Source organism: Arachis hypogaea, chromosome 19 (genome assembly GCF_003086295.3).
Source record: "Arachis hypogaea cultivar Tifrunner chromosome 19, arahy.Tifrunner.gnm2.J5K5, whole genome shotgun sequence".
Taxonomy (NCBI): Eukaryota; Viridiplantae; Streptophyta; class Magnoliopsida; order Fabales; family Fabaceae; genus Arachis; species Arachis hypogaea.
Genome location: NC_092054.1, coordinates 134,713,722 through 134,733,158, shown reverse-complemented (window position 1 = coordinate 134,733,158; position 19,437 = coordinate 134,713,722). Strand labels below are relative to the sequence as shown.

Here is a 19,437-nt window from a genome sequence, read left to right as displayed (position 1 = left end):
AAGATTTATTTTTGCTTGGCAAAATTATTAACTATAGCAGCACAAATAGTTTTAACAACAAACTTATTTTATTAAACATTGCAGTTAGTGAATTTCAATATTTTCTTTAAAATATGAGCATATCACTTGGATTTGCTAAGTTATTCTTCAAGTATTGCAATGTAATAGGAGCTTTATATTAGAATGTTTTAAATGATTCATATCGATCTTGTAGTTGACCAAAATTATCAAATTTGATTGGACACTTGATTTTCATTATTCATGTCAAAACGTCATAATCATTTGTATAAAACTACAAATATTCTCAATTGTTACTCTACAAATTTTAATGTTAATTGAGTTTTTTGCATCTCTTAAAAGAATAATAGCTCTTTTTTTTCATTGAAAAAAATATCTTACAATAAAATACCTATAAATTAAATTAAAGTAATATCTTATATGGTAAAAATTAAATATGGACTCATTTATTTTAAATTATCTAATATTTAGAGTGATGTTATATATATAAGTATTTTTATAACTAAATCCAACTAAATTGGTACAAGCCCAATAAAAAAGAAAATGCGAGCATACATCGAACATACAATTTTTGTCAGAGAGCACAAAAAATTATTGATATAATACACAAATTTTTGAAATATATCACACAAAATTTTGCATATAACACAAATTTATCGATATAATATATAAATTTTTGCACATGACACACAAATCTTTGCTGTGAATATATTTCATTAGTTGAGTGAGTCAGTATTCTGGGTATGTAGTCTTTCAAAAATTTATGTACAACAAATCAAAATTTATATGTTATGCACCAACATTTTTTTGGTGTACACCAAAATTTATGTGTTATGTATATTTCATTGATATAATATACAAATTTTGCATATAGCACATAAATATTTGCATATAACACAAATTTTTGCATATAACACAGCAAATTTTATACATGGCACATAAAATTTGCTGCAAATGTAATTTGTTTGTCGGGCGAATCAATGTTTTGAATATATAGTCCTCAAAAAATTTATGTGCTACAAATCAAAATTTATGTACTATGTACCAAAATTTTTGTGATTCACACCAAAATTTTATGTGTTGTGTATATTTCATTAGTTGAATGTCAATGTTTTGGACATGTAGTCTTTGAAAATATTTTGTACTATACACTAAAATTTGTATGTTGTATACTAAAATTAGATATTATGTATCTATTCCAAAACCGACCAAGTAATTAAGGTTGCAACCGACCTCACAGGATAACGGCCTTATATCACAACGGATACACCACCGAATTCCATCACCGCCGAATTCAAGCAAATAATGTGCCATAATAACGGTAGCCCCAAAGAGTAAAGACTAAAAGGGAGAGGCAACCACCAGGTAAATACATGAGAAACTCACTTTATAACCTCACAATCTACTGACTTTAGCATCAGAGGATCTTGCAGGTTGCCCACCTGGCCTGGTTCTACACTTGATGAAGTTGGGACTCTTGTCTCCACCTCTTCAGGTCGTGATCTCACTCCAAGCACGAATATTTGGTGCCATATGTGGGAATCCCACTTTATCAAGGATCATGGTTGAATGATGGGCAATCTACCGTCAATTTAGAAATTCCCTTGAAGAGCCAACATATGGAAGATGGACACGAGACAGATGTAACGCGAAGTCATGAAAATTTCCTCTGAGCTATGAAAACCATGAACCCATCAATCAAGAGGCTCGTCATTTCGCTGGCCTTGGAGATGACTATCACCATGCTATGCAAGAAATGCAACATAGGGTACAAGAGTTGGAACAATACCAGTTGAAATTTCAACAGCATTTGGCTGAATGCTCGTTATCCAGGCAGTCCCATTCTCAAAGTCGCCTAACTAAGAAACGGGAACAACCTCGCGTTGGAAACTAGGAATATGGGAGGGAGCATCGACAAGTTTCACCTTCTCCCCCACGTTGTAAAGATGAAATAAGGTCACCCAGACGACACGGCGATTCTCGGACAAGGGAGGAGTCACAATCTACCCAGTCTAAATGGAAGAGAACTCCACAAAGGAGTCCAACTCCTAAAAAGCATAGGGAATCCCGAGAACACATCATCATGGGTCAGACCCCCATTTTCTTTCCATGTTCTCCAAATTTGATTGCCAAAACATTTTGACAAACTGACGGACTTGAAGTATGACAGAAAAATGGATCCTCATGAGCATATCGATTCGTTTGAGGCCAAGATGAATTTGGAGGGAGTAGAAGACGCAATCTGATGTAAGGCTTTTCCGATAACACTATCAGGACCTGCCATGGTATGGTATAACACCCTACCTACTGGGTCAATATCCTCTTTTGTTGATATTAAGCTCAAGTTTTTAGCTCACTTCACTACCAAGAGAACTGAAGCAAAACACCCAATTTCTTTGTTGGGGTAGAACAAAGGGTGGGTAAGAGCATTTGAGACTACCTAGATCGATTCAAGAAATCACTTTTAGAGGTAAACACGTGGACCCTGAGGTCATGTGCTTGTGCTTAATTACTGGACTGTTGGAAGGAGATTATCGTAGACACCTAACCTCAACGGATATAGAATCCATGGAGGAAATCCATCAGATCGCATTAAAGTACATGCGAGATGAAGACGTGTCAAAGGTAGTTTCCACTAAACAAAAGAACCCATCTTTGTCTCCTCAGAAAAGCAAATACTCGGGACAGACCTCAAACTTGAAACCCTCAGTTCCCAGAGTTGGAAAATTCACCTCCTACACTCCCTTGGTAGCCTCACTTGCCGAAGTTTATCAGCAAGTCTCTCATAGAGGCATCTTGTCAAAAGCAAGACAGATCCGACTAAGGACCTCGTTAAATAAATCCCAATATTGTGACTAACACAAGTTCCATGGTCACAAGACCGAGGATTGCATTGATCTAAAAGATGCCCTAGAGCAAGCAATCTAAGATGGAAAGCTTCCTGAATTTGTTCAACACATGCAGCCACCAAGACGACGTAACAAGGATGAAGATCGAAAAACCAGAAATCCAAGGACCTCCTGACCTCCAGAGAGCATGGAAGACACAGCTAGGTCGTGGTCAATGTAGTAGTGGAAAGGAATAGGTTGCCAAGGTCTAACAATGCTATAAAAAAAGATGTTAAAGCCGCAACCTCGGAAGTTCTCAAGGTAATAAGCGTCCCAGTAGTCCAGTTCACATCGGAAGACTTTCAGATCTCCACATCGAAAGAGGATGAGCCCCTAGTTATCATGGCCAGGCTGCATAATCGCATTGTAAAAAGGATCCTCGTTGATACCGGCGCGGACTCAAACCTTCTTTTTCATGAATGTGTTTGATGCCCTGGGGTTAAAGGATCAGCACTTAATATAAGGGCTGCAAAAGCCAAGTTTGTTGTCCTCCAAGACTCTACATCCTACAATGTTATTTTGGATAGGAAAACGCTCAATGATTTGTGCGCGTTCATCTCGACCAAATTCTTGGTCATGAAGTTCCTGACGGCGGAAAATCGGGTTGCAACGATTCATGGATATCAAGTGTCCGTAGTCAAGTATAGCAAAGCCAGTCTCACACTCTGAAATAAGGCTAAAGAGTCTACGGGAGTCTTCCTTGTCGACTTAGATACCCGAATTCAAGAGAACCCGAGGCCAGAGCCTAACGGAGAGCTCGAGAAATTTCAAATTGGGGACAAGCCAGAAAAATACACTATGACTAATAAAGAGCTACCTTACCCCATGAAATCGGAACTTCAGAGTTTCTTGAGAGGTGATGTAGACTTATTTGTGTGGAAACCTGCTAATATGCTAGGGATAGACCCTGCATTCATGTCCCATCTATTGGCTATTGACCCCACCTTCAAGCTAGTTGCGTAACGACGTCAAAAGATGTCATTCGACCGAGCTGCCGAGGTCAAAAGCCAAGTACAGGGATTCATCCGAGAATTAATTTATTCCACTTGGTTGTCGAATGTCGTGACAATGAAAAAGTATAATGGAAAATGACAAATGTGTGTAGATTACACCGATTTAAACAAAACTTGCCCAAAAGACCGTTTTTCTCTACCGAACATAGATAACATGATCGATTCTTCCTCAGGATATCACGTACTAAGCTTCTTGGATGCTTATAGTGGCTATAACCAAATTCTGATGCACAAGGATGATGAGAAAAAAATAGCTTTCATTACTCTGAAGAGGATTTAGTGTTATACTATAATGCCTTTTGGTTTAAAAAATGCAGGAAAAATATACTAAAGGCTAACAGCGAAAGTTTTCAAGTAGCAAATCAAAAGAAACATGGAAGTATACATTGATGATATGCTTATCAAAACCAATAAAGATTCCGATCTGATCAAGGACCTCAAAATAGTATTTGATTGCCTCCGACTTCACAGGATGAGGTTGAACCTAGAAAAGTGTGCTTTCGGAGTTTGGGGAGGTAAATTCCTAGGGTTCATGGTTACCCAAAGAGGCATAGAGGCCAATCTCGAAAAATGTCAGGCAATCCTGGACATGTCGAGTCCTTGGGACCTCAAAGAGGTTCAGAGGCTGACAGGTCGACTGGCTGCGCTGTCAAGGTTTTTGGGAGCTTCTGCCACTAAAACTAAACCATTTTTTAATTTAATGAGAAAATATTTCAACTTTGCTTGGACGGAGGAATGTGAGGATACTTTCCAGCATTTTAAAAACTTAATCTCATTTCCTCCTATTTTGGCAAAACCCAAGCATGGCTAACCTTTATATTTATATTTGTCCATGACTGAAGAGACCCTGGCTTCTGCCTTGGTCTTAGAAGATCAGGACAAACATCACCGGCCAGTATATTTTGTTAGCAAGGTCCTCCAAGGACCTGAGCTACGATACTTAAAAATTAAAAAATCTCGCTTTCGCATTACTTACATCGGCACGTCAGTTGCACCAGTATTTTTAAAGTTATTTAATAATTGTACGCACCGACCAGTGGATTAAAAAGGTTTTGCAAAAGCTCGACCTTGCGGGTCGAATAATGAATTGTTCTGTTGAGTTGTCTCAATTTGATGTGCGTTACGAACCACGCTCAACCATTAAGGCTCAAGCGATGGTCAATTTTCTAGCTAAAATGACGCACCCTGATCCCGATATACCGACATGGAAGCTTCATGTGGATGGAGCCTCCAATGTCCGATTTGGGGGAGCAAGCCTCGTCTTAGCCAAAGGAAAAGACATGGTGATTGAAGCCTCCATTAAATTCGACTTCCCTATTACAAAGAATCAAGCTGAGTGTGAGGCTTTGCTTGTAGGAGTGGCATTAGCTCGAGATATCGGAGCAATGGATATAACCATGTTCAGTGATTCACAGTTGGTAACCTCTCAAGTCAATGAGGAGTACCAAGCACGGGACCCATTACTACAACAATATTTGAAAAAAGTACAACAAGAGGTAAAAACCTTTGATTCTTTTTCAATCGAACATGTACCTAGAGAACAAAATACTCGTGCTGATGTATTGTCCAAACTTGCAAGCACTAAGCCCGGCTCGAAAAATCGTAGTCTAATATAGGGGGTGCTTAAAGAGCCCACTGTAATGAAACCTAATGTTATGACTATGTGTTCATCTACTATCAACACTTAGACAAACCCAATTTGTGAATATTTAGAACACGAGAGATTTCCTAGTGATCCTAAGGAAGCAAGGAAATTACGGCTTAAAGTATCCAAGTACACTATGATAAATGGTCTATTATGTAAAAGGGGCATGTCCCAACCATTCTTGAAATGCTTAAATGACCAACGAACGATGTATGTGCTGCAGGAAGTTCATGAAGGATACTGTGGACATCACTTAGGGAGAAATCGTTGGTATGGAAAGTCGTTCGAGCCGAATACTACTGGCCGACGCTCATCAAAGATGCCATAGAATACATAAAGAAATGTGATAAGTGTCAACAACACATCAATCTTCATCAAGCGCCACCCCATGAACTCATATCCGTCATACCAACTCGACCATTCGCCAAATAAGGGTTGGACTTGTTGGGACCTTTCCCACAAGGTCCTTGGCAGGTTAAATACCCCATAGTCGCTATAGACTATTTTACCAAATAGATCGAAACTGCACCATTGTCTAGTATCAGGTCTGCCCAATGTCAAAAGTTTGTTTGAAAATATGTCATAGCAAGGTTTGAAATTTCCAAATCCATTGTCACAGACAATGGAACATAGTTTACAGACACGAGATTCTGGGAATGCCTGTCTGGCTTGGGAATCCAGCAAATATTTACCTCGGTGGAACATCCTCAGGCAAATGGACAGGCCGAGGCAGCAAACAAGGTAATCTTGAATGGATTAAAGAAGAGACTAGATGAACATCTTAGTTTTTGGGCTGACGAGGTGTGGTCAGTACTATGGTCATACCGAACTATAGTACACTCCACCACCAACGAAACTCTATTCAGACTTACCTATAGTGAAGAAGCCGTAATTCTGGTGGAACTCGGAGAGCCAAGTTCAAGAATGCTTCTAGGGACATCGGTAAGCCATTAAAGCTTGGATTTAATTGATGAAGTCAGAAGTATGACCAACTTAGCAAAACAAGCTCTGAAGCAAAGGGTGCCCAAGAGATACAACACAAAAGTTAGATCCAGAAGTTTCCAAGTGGGGGATTTGGTTCTAAGGCAAGCCGATGCTGGGATACCGGGAACTCGGGGTAAGATAGCTCCAACCTAAAAAGGATCATTCAAAGTAAAGGAGGTATTGAAAAAAGGAGCGTACAAGCTAGAAATTTTGGACGGCTCCGAGATACCGATAAGCTAGAATGCAACCCATTTGAAGAAGTACTTCTCTTAGGTGATGGTAACACTTTCGAATAATTTTCTTTCACTTTATGAAATAAATGGCACTCTTTTCTTAGAAAACTATGTTTTTTATGAGGCCCCATTTGTACTATTTAAAAAATCCCTTTTTTTCAATTTTCTATATATAAATGTTTTGGAAAGAACTTTAAGTTCCACTAGGAATGCAATATCACGCGTGAAAAGCATCACCTTACTCATTTAAAGTCACAAATGAACTAAAATTAAAGTTTGAAGCAAATGATTTAGCGAAGAAAAAGGCATACAATGAGGAGTACAAAATAAAATGCTAAGCATTAAATAAACCCGGCAGAATGGGATAAATAAATGTTAAATCTCGTAAAACAGAAAATATACTACAAAAAAGTGTCATAAATACCGAGGTACCAACGTCAGAATACTTAAAAAATAAGTAAAGAAAGTTGTATGAAAACTACAAAATGGAAACAATCTTTCCATCCACAACTTTTTTGAAGGCATCGACTTCGGAGACGTCCAAGGCAAAAACAGCTGCATCATCTTGGTCGACGTTTCGGGGTTGCTTCCGAGAAGGAGAGTTGGTAGGAGAATTTTTCTCCACAACGAGTACCTCGAGGCCTTGCCCCTCTCTACTCCTTTCTACTCCCCGAGATTGTAGCTAACGGCTTATGGTATCAGAAGCCGAAACTCGGTCTCCACCAACTGTGATGGGAGGTTGAGATGCCAACCTCCTCTTCATCTCGAAAATAGAGGCAAGTCCCCCAACCATGTCAACTGAAAAACAACAAAGAGGACAGCTCGTAAGATGGAGAAGTAAAAAATGAAACAAAAACGCTAAAAGTTGAAGACTTACTAATGGCATTTTCAAGCATCCTGCTCGTTTATAAGAATGTCCCTTAGGATTAAAGGACATTCCTTCCATAGCATTATTAATAAATTGATACTAAAGAGCTTGTGAGCGTTCGTGGCGGAAAATCAGATTTTTGGAGAAGAGATGTTAAAATTCCAATAAAGGTTAAATTTCTTAGCACCCTCCAAAGTCAGGAAGAAAGGAGTGGTGTCGTCAACTCCCTTAATCTTAAAAAACTTTTCTTTTAATTCATGATAGGATTCCTCAAATAAAGTAAAAATTCTTCTATTCAGGACACTTTGGAAAGAGATGAACCTGCGACCCTGTGACCTATGAGGAATTGTCAAAGTGAAAAAGTAAAAAAAAAAAAAAACTAAGTGAGGGCACGATATCCAAGAACGAGAACAAAAGCTCGAAACCTCGGATAATCGCCAAAGTGTTGGGATAAGCTGCGAAGGAGCACACCCAGTATAAGTCAATACACTTACTTGAAAATCAGAAAAAGGCAAACGAATCACAATCCAGGAGAACGGAGTTTCATACATCCATAACGGAACTGTGTGTGTTTGTTTATGTGACACAAACAATTCCCGGATCTTGGGATAGAGAAAGTATATAAATTACTAATATCGAAGTTGAAAATAATTTGGGCCTCTCGAAGAGTATCGAGGTCCTCTTACATGATGGTGGACCGAGTGGTTTGAATCTCTTCGGATATCCAAGTGTAAATGACCACCTCGAGTTCACTATTCATCCTTTGAATAGGAGCAGCTCGAGATCTCGGCAAACTCGCACCGCCATACCCACAACTCGCAATTACCATTTTCTAGCCATCACCTATAGGAGCACCACCACTACGTCACTATCACTATCAAAAAACAAAATCCTAAGACCACAAATACTTGGCTAGGTTCAAAATACCAAGCAAAAATCAGGAAGCACAAAGTGGGGGCAAGCGAATCATCAATCATACAAAAAAAATACCCAAACAATGGTATCCCCAACTACATTTAGCCTAATTAAAAGGAAAACAAACGAAACAAAAGCATGAAAAACTACAAGAATCATCAAACGGTATCCACAAAACAAGGAATGTGAACAAAAATTCACATAATAGAAGAAAAGCTAAGCTTCAGGAGGTTACATGCAAAAAAAAAAAAAAAACAAAGAGGCACCAAAATCACTAACCTCAAATGTGTCGATGAAAGAAGAATCACCAGCAATGATCTTGGTGAAGAAGAAGCATGCTGAGGAAGGCAAAGAAGTTTTCGCGTATGAAGAAGGGGAACGAACTGTTGGCACGAGAGAGAGACTGTTTGTACGAGAGAGAGAGAGAGAGAGAGAGAGAGAGAGAGAGAGAGAGAGAGAAAGAGAGAGAGAGAATTTTTGTGAAATGAAAGTGAAAGACTTTGGCAAAGGATAGAAATGAAAGATAAAGTGAAAAAATAAATGTTATTTAATTTCAAACTAATGCTACATTTATTGCAGAGAGAGTAGAACTGACAGTTCGTAGAATGAGGAAATCACAACCATTTTTAAATTAAAGGAAACTATTTAGTTTCCTTCAATAAACTCTTTGAGATTCCTATCTAAAGGAAAGACCTAACTCATGAACTCGGATGCCCCCGACTTGAGGGCCCAGGCTCAGGAATCCGAGTTGGAGGCACTGTTCCGGACAAAAGAGAACATAACTGACCAAGTGATTAAGGCCGCAACCGATCTCATGGGATAACGGCCTTATACCACAACGGATACACCACCAAATTCCGTAACCACCAAATTCCAGCAAATAATGTGCGATAATGAGCACTAAATACCAAAAAAACGGCAGTTCCAAAGGGCAAAGACTAAAAGAGAGAGGCAACCACCAGGTAAACACACAAGAAACTCACTTTACAATCTCACACTCTACTGACTTTAGTATCGGAGTGTCTTGCAGGTTGCCCACCCGACTTGGTTCTACAAAAAAGAAAAAGCACATGAACTACTTAGTTTAAAACTTGGTTCAAAAAATACTTGGACGTCTAGTATTTTCTCTTTAAAAAATAATGTATTTTCAAAATTACTTTATAATTTGTTTTGAAAATATATAAAAAAAACTTTTTGTATATATAAACTAACATCTAAGGAACTATTTTTGAACTTTTAAAATTTTTGAAAGATTATTTTAAAAATTGTTAAACTCTTTTGGCAGCTATTTTGTACTTCATTATAGAGACTGATTTATCTAACTTGCATGTATGGATACTTAACAACTACATGCATGAGTTAATATTCCATGTCATTAGTCATCTTTAGTGACTAACAGATCAAATTAAAGAGGAACTGTATTGTCTAATAAAGATATATGTTGCAGATTATTTTGTGTATTTTTAAATTTTTTTTATGTTTGTGTTAAAAAATTGCAAAACCCTTAATAAATTGGGCAACCTGGTACTCATTAAATCGGTTCTTAATAGCCTGTCTATTTACTATCTCAGTTTGTACAAGATGTCAAAGGCAGTAGCAGAGGAATTGATTTTCTTACAAAGACGGTTCTTGTGGAGTAAATAGGATGGGAGGAGCGGGATACCACTAGTGAGATGGGAGGTAGTGATGGCCCCTAAAAAGGCGGGTGGGTTGGAGTGGGAGATGCTGTGATTCGAAATACAGCTCTTATATTCAAATGGTGGTGGCGGTTCTCGAAAGAGGACTGTCCCTTATGGAAGAAAGTAGTGTGCTCTTGTAATAACATGAATCCTTCTGAGATGCTGCATGGTCAACCTATTCCTTCAAGTGGGGGTCCGTGAAGAGACATTTGTCAGCTGCAAATTAGAGAGCAGATAATTAGAGGCTTGTCAATGGAAGTGGGAAACGGCAGAACAATCCGGTTCTGGGAAGATGACTGGTTAACTGGTGGTGTCTTGAAAGATTTGTTCCCTAGACTCTTCTCGGTTTGAAACCTTAAAAGATCTGTTATAGGTGACTGCGGGTTTTGGGATGGGTTAGAGTGGATACGGAGCTTCCAGTGGAGGAGAGAGTTATTTCAATGGGAGCTGGAACTTTTGAACCAACTCCATGAGAGACTACGTTTAGTTAAGCTAGTAAAAGAAAGAGAGGATATGGTGGTTTGGAAATTTGATAGAACTGGTATTTTCTCTACTAAATCCTTTGTGCAGGTGATGCAGGAGGCAGCCTTTTCCGGAGGAAGTAACAAGCTATAGCTTCACTAGTGCTATTTGGAGGGGTTTCGTCCCACCAAGGGTCGAATTATTTTCTTGGTTTGTTCTGATTGAGAGGGTGAATACCAAAGAAAGACTTTGCAGATTAGGAGTCATTAAGCCGCTTGATAATCTATGTGCTTTATGCTGTAAGTCTGTTGAGTCTGCTTTTCATCTGTTTCTTAGGTGTGAGATCACATGGCAGGTGTGGGGTGCTTGGCTATACGCTCTTGGAAGAGAATGGTCCGTACCAGGTACACTAAAGCAACATTTTGAGAGCTGGACGATTGCTGCACCACGAAAGGATGAGAGGAAGAGGTGGTTGATTGGATTCTTTACTGTAATCTGGGCAATTTGGCTGGAAAGAAATAATAGTGTGTTCCAGAATAAAGGATCAGGACTACAGGAAATCACTAACAGGTCTTTTGTGCTTTCTGACGAGTGGATTGGTGGTGCATCCTTTGGTTATTGATGGCGATGCCGAAGATGATTAGGGGTTGCTTTACTTGTTTCAGTTGTTAGTGAAATTTTATTTTTAGTTGTACTTATGGCTTCTGAATTCTGTATGCTCCGCCTTGTGTTTTGAGCTGTTTATTTCAAAAAAAAAATAATTTAAAAGTATTTTGGCACCTCAAAAAATTTGAATATGATGAAATAACAGATAAAAAAACTAATGACTTAATAATACAAAAAATTTAATTTTGATACATATAACAATATAACGTAATTTTACATGCACATTAAATTATAAATGATAAGTTTCTTTTTAAAAATATTCACAATTTATCTATCTATTTATCTATTTATCTTTTTTTATTATATACAAGTTGATATAACTTCTTATATAATAAAATTAAGTCATGTATTTCTCTTTTAATGATGTCAAATAAGTAACTTTGATGATTTGACAAAACTTAAAAATGAATCAATTATCTTTTAGTAAAATTTAAAAAAAAATAAAAAAACTCTTATTTATTATTATTTGTTAAAATATAAAATACTAATTAGATAAAATAAACATACATTAAAAATATCATAATAATAATTATAAAAATTTCAGTTACAAATATTAAAATTTTACAACTTATATATATTAATAATATATCTATCTTACTCTTTTAAGTAAGTTTGAATTTGGCACACTTCTTTACTAAATACATTTAAATATATCATAATTATAAAATTAATTCATAATTTTATATTATATTTTTAGTATTTTTTATTTTTATTTATTTTTCTAAACCAAAGTAAGTTTAAATTTGGCACATTTTCTTATTAGGTATATTTTTAAATATATCGTAATTATAAAATTTATTTATAATTTAATATTATATTTTTTATTTTCTCATTTTCATTCATTTTTTGCAATTTTTTCTTTAATTATTTATAAGGTAAAAACACCATACGAGAAGACAAATTATGACAACTAAAGTAAATATAAAAATAGAAGCAACAAATGAAAATATAGTTATGTACAACTCTAATATAAAAAGGTTGGGAATTTTTTTTAAATAAATAATTTATATATTTTAATTACCAAAATATATAATGTGTAGTTTATTTACCAATTTACATTGCATTGATTTATCTCATTTACACTGTAAACGAGATAATTATAAACTTAATATATGGAATTTTAAAAAATACACATATTTCGTTTATAGTGTAAACGAGATAAATCAATGCGATATAAATTGGTAAATACGCTACAAATTTCAAATTACATATTTTCGATAATTAAAATAATTAAATTATTTATTTATTTTTTTCATAAAAGGCCTATGTATTATTTATATTAAATAGAAACAACAAGTAAAAATATAATTTTGTACAATTCTAATATAAAAAGTCTATGATTTATTTTAAAAATAAATAAATTTAAATTTTTAAACTAATAAACTATATTTTAATATATATATATATATAGAATTATATACAAATGATTAAATAAATATTTTATAAAATATTTTAATATAAATAATTTAAATTTAATATCAGTTTATATATAACTTAATTAATCTCTAAATAATATAACATTTACTTATACACTGTATAGTATAAATAATTTACCTGGTCTCACTCTAGTAACAATTAAAATTGACAAAGGTATAAATAATTTATCCATACAAAATAGGTAAATTGTGTGTGTGTACTAAATTTGTAAATGCAATAGATGATGTGGATTGTGGAGTTAAGATTAATAGTAATTAGAAATGGGTTATTTAGAGTTATTCCTCGTTTTTCTGTGTGTAACTCTCTCTCTCTTTCCATACTACAGTGTGCCATTTTAAGCAAATGCTGCGTCCTCCAACATATCCCTTTGAAATTCCGACCCTCATGGAACAACCCTTTCAACCATTGCCTCACAAACCAATCTCTTTCTTCCCAACAAAAACCCACTTTCAACTCCTTTTATCTCTTTTCATTTTTCTCCAATCCTCAAAAACCTTCCATTTTCCCCCATTGCACCAATCTTCCGAGCTCCAATTTCACTTTTTCGGTACATCAACGGGTACATTGTTAACATACATTCTTGCTTTTATTTGTAGATTTGGACACTAGCTTCCTTTTTTCTTTAAAAAAGAAGAATTGTGATTCTATATTGGTTTGATGTTCATGCATTTGCGATTTATAAAAAAAAAAGGTTTATTTTTTATTCCTATTTGTGTTGTGTAATCATGTTGTTGCAGAGGTGAAGGGGCAAAGTTGCAGGTTCATTTTAAGCGTAGAGTGCCTTGGGAATTTGTTGGTTCTTTGTCTTGAATTAATCGTGGGCGAATGCAATTATCTATGTGTCAATGGTGAATTTAATTTTTTTAAGAAGGACTTTTGTGGTTGTATCACCTTATGAATTTGCGTATTAAGACGGTAAATGATGTGTGAGAAATTGCTTTTGGTTCAAGGTTTGAAATTCCTTGTATAGGATAAGTTGCTATCCAAGGATTTTGCTTTGGGGTGACAAGAGCATAAGGATTTATCCGTGTGAATATGTGACTTGGCGATGAATAACTTTGTTTAATGTGAAGAAGGCGTTGAGGGCTCAATGCACTGCTGTAACTGGTGGTTTTGTGGAGTTTATTATTGGATCTTCCACCATGAGTAATGAGGCTCATGGCAATTCAGGTGCAGGACACAAAGAAACGGTATTTGTTGGTTCAGGTGAAAGAATCCCTTCTGATATTGATGTGGATAATGTGTGTATACTAACTGGTGAAGAATTTTCTGCTGACTTCTTGCGCGATCGGGTTGGTTTTAGGAGACTTCCTATCATAACAGATGCAGACCAGCGCCTTCCGAATAGAACAGATTTCAATATCAATAATAATTATCAGATGGTTCATGAGGATCTAAATCATGGTTTTGGATTAATAAGATCAGAGTCTGATTGTAACTCAGATATGTCAGAGTATTATGTACCAAGGGGATATGTTGCTGAGGTTGACAACAGGACTTATCCGAATAATTTTAACGTGCTCCATTTTGACCCTGGCGGTAGCAGACAAGTATCAGGTCAACTTTCCAGACAAGGTTCTGGTCACTTTTCTAGGCAAGGATCTGGTCATTTTTCTCGACAAGTCTCAGGCAAATTTACAAGACAACTCTCAGGTAAAGTTTTGGAGGGAGGTTGTTGTGATCGAGTTTATGTTGTAGATTCTCCTCAGTCAAGCCATGCATATGGAACAGCATTCTCAGAAGGTTTTTTCAATAAGATAAAATTTCTCTGTAGTTTCGGGGGAAGAATTCTTCCAAGGCCAAATGATGGGAAGCTCAGATATATGGGCGGTGAGACACGGATCATATCCATCAGGAAGAACATTACTTGGGAGGAACTTATGAGCAAGACTTCTGCAATTTGCAATCAAACTCACACTATCAGGTACCAGCTTCCTGGAGAGGACCTTGATGCTCTCATTTCCGTTTGTTCTGATGAGGATCTTCATCATATGATTGAGGAGTATGAAGAGTTAGAAAGAGCTGGAGGCTCTAACCGACTACGGATCTTTCTCATACCATTAACAGAAGCTGAGACTCCAGGCTCTAATGAAGCAAGGGTCAATCAGGCAAGTGATACTGATTATCATTATGTTGTTGCTGTAAATGGTATGCACAATCCAAGTCCACGAAGGAACCCTAGCGGGCAGAATTTGGCAAGCCCATTTGGAAACAACTCTGATTACAATAGTCCAGGTTTCCATAGGGACTCACACCCAGCTGCATTTACTTTAGAGGCCAAGGATTGCAACCCAACCACCACAAATATGCCAGGCCAGTCCCCAAAGCCTTCTCAGTTTCTAACTGCAATGCAGGTAGCAAGCAAATTTAATCAAATGCCTTCTTTATCTCCCAGCTTCCTACAACCTAAAGATCCCAAAATTTCTGATGTTCAGCATTTTATGGATCATCCATGTATTGCTGTTAATGAAAGCATTCTCCCCTTTGTCATGGAAAAAGCTCCACATGACAATTCTTTGTATACCGAAAATACCAATTATGTTGATCCAATTGCATACTATAACAATCATGGTCAAGGGCCTCCGTATGTGAATTACCATCCCATTAATCAATACACAGTGGATGCTGACCAATTCAGGAAGCCTAGTGATAATTTTCATTTTCACAGACGAACTCACAGTAATGAGTTGTTATATTCTGCAATAAGTGGTCAAAATGATATGATATTCGAGAGACCTTCGGTTACCAATGAAGGTTCATATCATTTTGACAAGATTGTCTCCCATCCGCATAAGTCAAGTTTATTGCCTGTGTGTGATGATAGAGCGGGACCTCATTATAGAATGTTACATGTTAATTCTGAATCATCACTTCTGGAAAGTGAAGAGAACCTTAAAGTCCACTTGCAGTTCCCACCCAGTGTAGAGAGAGATAAATTGATATCACCAGAAACTTCAAGTCATTTGGAAGAATGTCCATCACAGCCACGAGTTGATTGGCAGGAACATGAACCTAAGTATCATAATTTACCCATTTCAGGAATGAGTCATTGTAGAAAAGGCTTGACACATATTGGTAAAGAGAACCTGCAACATGTCGGTAAAAACAATGCTCAGTTTGATGAACAGTGCATCAACTACCAACATGGATTTTGCTCATCTTCGCCCGATCTGCAAAGCAGTGAATGCAATGTATCTGTGGCACCATTTAGCTCTTTAGAATCTCCACGCAACTGGAGGGATCAACCACATGGTGCACCATTAGACAGAACTGCTTCTGAGTTTTCCATTAGGAGCCAAGATTCGTCATTGCACAACCAATATGCAACACCAGAGGCAGACAATCGACCACTTTCCCTTGTCTCTTTTGAGTTACAGCCAATTGACTCCCATGCTAGCCAAGAGTCTGTACTGCCTATCTCTGTAAGTATCTATCTCTGTTGAAACTTTGAACTCTTAACAATAGCATGCAGATAAGAATTGTATCATTTACAAAATTGTAATTCAGTATCCGGTCATGAGTGCTTCTTCCATGAAAGAGGTTGCTATACCTCACGAGGATCCTGACTACAAAGAAGGAAGCACAGACATTAACAAAGAATCTTCCAGAAGCATCAATGATTGTAGTTCTACAGGTTTTCGGTCATGCACCCAAGTTGCTTCAAATTTAGACAAAGAGGATGAAGTTGCATCAGCATCTCCTACACAGGAAAGGGTAGATGGCCTTGTAAATACTGACAGCGAAAACATCAATAAGCCTCCTGGTGATACAACTCCTGAAACAGAAGCTGAACAGTTTGGTTTACAGGTATGGAGCTACTTATTGATGCTTGCTGTCTTTCCATCTTCAATACTATCATGATTTCATGAGTATTCAAACTTCATCTAACATAATTAGGTAAAGTATTATTTCAAATAAAAAATAAAAATATAAGTTCTTGCTTCTATTTTTGATGAAATGGTATATTGAATTTGCTTACAAATTCTTTTAGCATGAGCTTGACAATTATAAGTAGGGACTTGTTCCACCCTTAATCCAATAGTTGTCACAATTTGTTTTATCCTAATTTTCTTACTTTTACCAGCTTCAGTTGTTATTGGTGGATTAGAGCCAACTTCTTTCTTTGTGTAACCTATTTTTCAGTTGCAAAAATGCAGATTATTGAGAATATTGATCTTGAAGAATTGCAAGAGCTAGGATCTGGAACCTTTGGAACTGTTTATCTTGGAAAGTGGAGGGGAACTGATGTTGCAATTAAGAGGATTAAAAAAAGTAGTTGTTTCTCTGGTAGATTATCCGAGCAAGAACGGATGGTAAGTCTCTATAAATTATAAGAAAGTTGAATTTTTCTGGTATCCTTTCTTCATGCTACTCTTCTTATGCTTATCTTTTGAATAGTTACTTGCAAAAGTTATGGAAGGAAATATGCTGCCAAGTTTAATGAAGAATTAGATTTCATTAGCTTGAAAAATATCCATCTTACTGGCCATTAAGCTATTCACATAACCTCTTTTTTCTGATATTTATATGTTTATTGCTTTTTTTTCTCCCTGCAGACAAAAGATTTCTGGAGAGAGGCACAGATTCTATCTACTCTTCATCATCCAAACGTGGTAGCATTTTATGGGGTAGTTCCAAATGGCCCAGATGGAACATTGGCAACAGTAACAGAATACATGGTGCATGGATCGCTAAGAAATGTTCTCGTGAAGAAGGAGAGGTAAGCTAACACACATATCTGTGTCGTAAAACACTTCACACGAATTTAGAGCTTATCACTCATATATGCTTCTTGCAGAGTGCTTGATCGTCGCAAAAGGATCATGATTGCAATGGATGCAGCCTTTGGCATGGAATATTTGCATTTGAAAAATATTGTTCATTTTGACTTGAAGTGTGATAATCTACTTGTTAATCTGGGGGATCCTGAGCGACCAGTATGTAAGGTATTTTGTAACAGAAACAAGAATCTGTTTATTTATTTATTTTTGACTCCGTGGCTTTGAATGGAAAGATGTCCAAAACATTTGGTTTGTAACTGCACGTTTTATTTATAATTTTCGAAGACATTATTAGGCTTTCTTATTCTTTTTTCATTTTCATCTGTTTTGTAGTTTACGTTTTCCTAGATATACGTTCTTCATTTTCATATAGGAACAAATGTGTTCTGTTGAACTGAACTCCTTGGTGGTTTTTCCAATCAATAGGTTTCAGATTTTGGCCTATCAAGAATTAAACGCAACACACTTATTTCGGGTGGTGTCAGAGGAACCCTTCCTTGGATGGCACCGGAATTGCTAGATGGTAACAATCGGGTATCTGAAAAGGTTTGAAACTTCGTCTTGGTGTTTCTATCTCCTTTTTTGGTTGACAAAAATATGACCAATCACATACTGGTGAAGAGATTGCTTGTAAGTGCACTCTTGAAGATTACTTTTCCCTTCTTGCTTTCTGCAGGTTGATGTTTTCTCATTTGGCATTGCAATGTGGGAGATCTTAACTGGGGAAGAGCCATATGCTAACATGCACTGTGGTGCTATAATTGGTAAGAATTTCATGTTTAACTTGAGATCCATCTTTCGTTGGAGTTTTTATTACCGAATTCCTCTGGAGTCTGGAGCCTTGTCTATTTTGTCACACCTATCAAATTATCATTGTTAGCAATGTTTGAAGTAGAAATGCCAATATAATCTGCCAAAATTAGCCAATAGCACAATACTATTCTTATTTTAGATGTCACCACATCATTCTCTTTCTAGCGTAAACCATTAGTATACAAAATCTATTTTATCTACCAGTGTTGGATTAGTGGAGTAGTAGACATACTTCCCCCTCCCAGTAGTTTCAAGTTCAAGTTATATATACACCTATGTGCATGTTACATGTGATTTTCTAGCTGCATGTGGTGTGATCAATCAGCATGTTGCTTCATCATTGAACCATTCTGTCACTTAGAAAATAAATAAAAAAAAAGTTTTGCAAAGCCTTGTTTGAATTCTGATGGAGAGTTTTGTTTATTACAAATCATTTAATGAAGGAGGAATTGTCAATAATACGCTCAGGCCTTCTATTCCGAAACGCTGCGATTCCGAGTGGAAGAAGCTTATGGAAGAGTGCTGGAATCCTGACCCTGAAGTCAGGCCATCCTTTACAGAAATAAAAAATAGGCTTCGAAGCATGTCAGTTGCACTTCAAAATAAGCGGCATATCCGATGAAAACTCGAATTTCGTTCTTGATGATGATTGTAGCTGTGACAGAAAAGATGGGAAAAAAAAAAAAAACTGTTTATATCAGTTAGCATTGTTTGTATAGCAATCATAGTGTATATATTTAATATGAAAATGAGCAAAAAAAGACCATTTACATGGCAAGCATTTTTGTGATAAATAGCTTCACGTTATGCAATCAAAGCTTTTGTTAAAAAAAAAAAAAGAGTGAGTGTAGATATTGAACAGACACATTTAGTGTCAGCGGCCAATATCATGCAAAGTGGCTGGAATTTCTATATGACAAAATTTGATGGATATGTATAGTATTACATTGGTTCCTATATCAACAGTGACAATCTCATCATTTAAAAAAATTAAATAAATCACAATCTCATTCATTTTATGAAATAACGTTCTTA

The 19,437-nt window shown here is 36.4% G+C and overlaps 1 protein-coding gene across 1 annotated transcript; it reads left to right on the top strand.

Moving 5' to 3' along the window:
* The first annotated feature begins 13,208 nt into the window (after positions 1-13,208).
* On the top strand, positions 13,209-19,177 carry LOC112777288 (uncharacterized). Its single transcript, XM_025821624.2, has 9 exons — positions 13,209-13,367; positions 13,546-16,230; positions 16,316-16,615; positions 16,966-17,121; positions 17,365-17,528; positions 17,607-17,754; positions 18,016-18,135; positions 18,266-18,353; positions 18,846-19,177. The coding sequence occupies exons 2-9, from the start codon at positions 13,951-13,953 to the stop codon at positions 19,022-19,024; spliced, it is 3,435 nt and encodes a 1,144-aa protein (XP_025677409.1). The 5' UTR covers positions 13,209-13,367; positions 13,546-13,950; the 3' UTR covers positions 19,025-19,177.
* Positions 19,178-19,437: the final 260 nt, after the last annotated feature.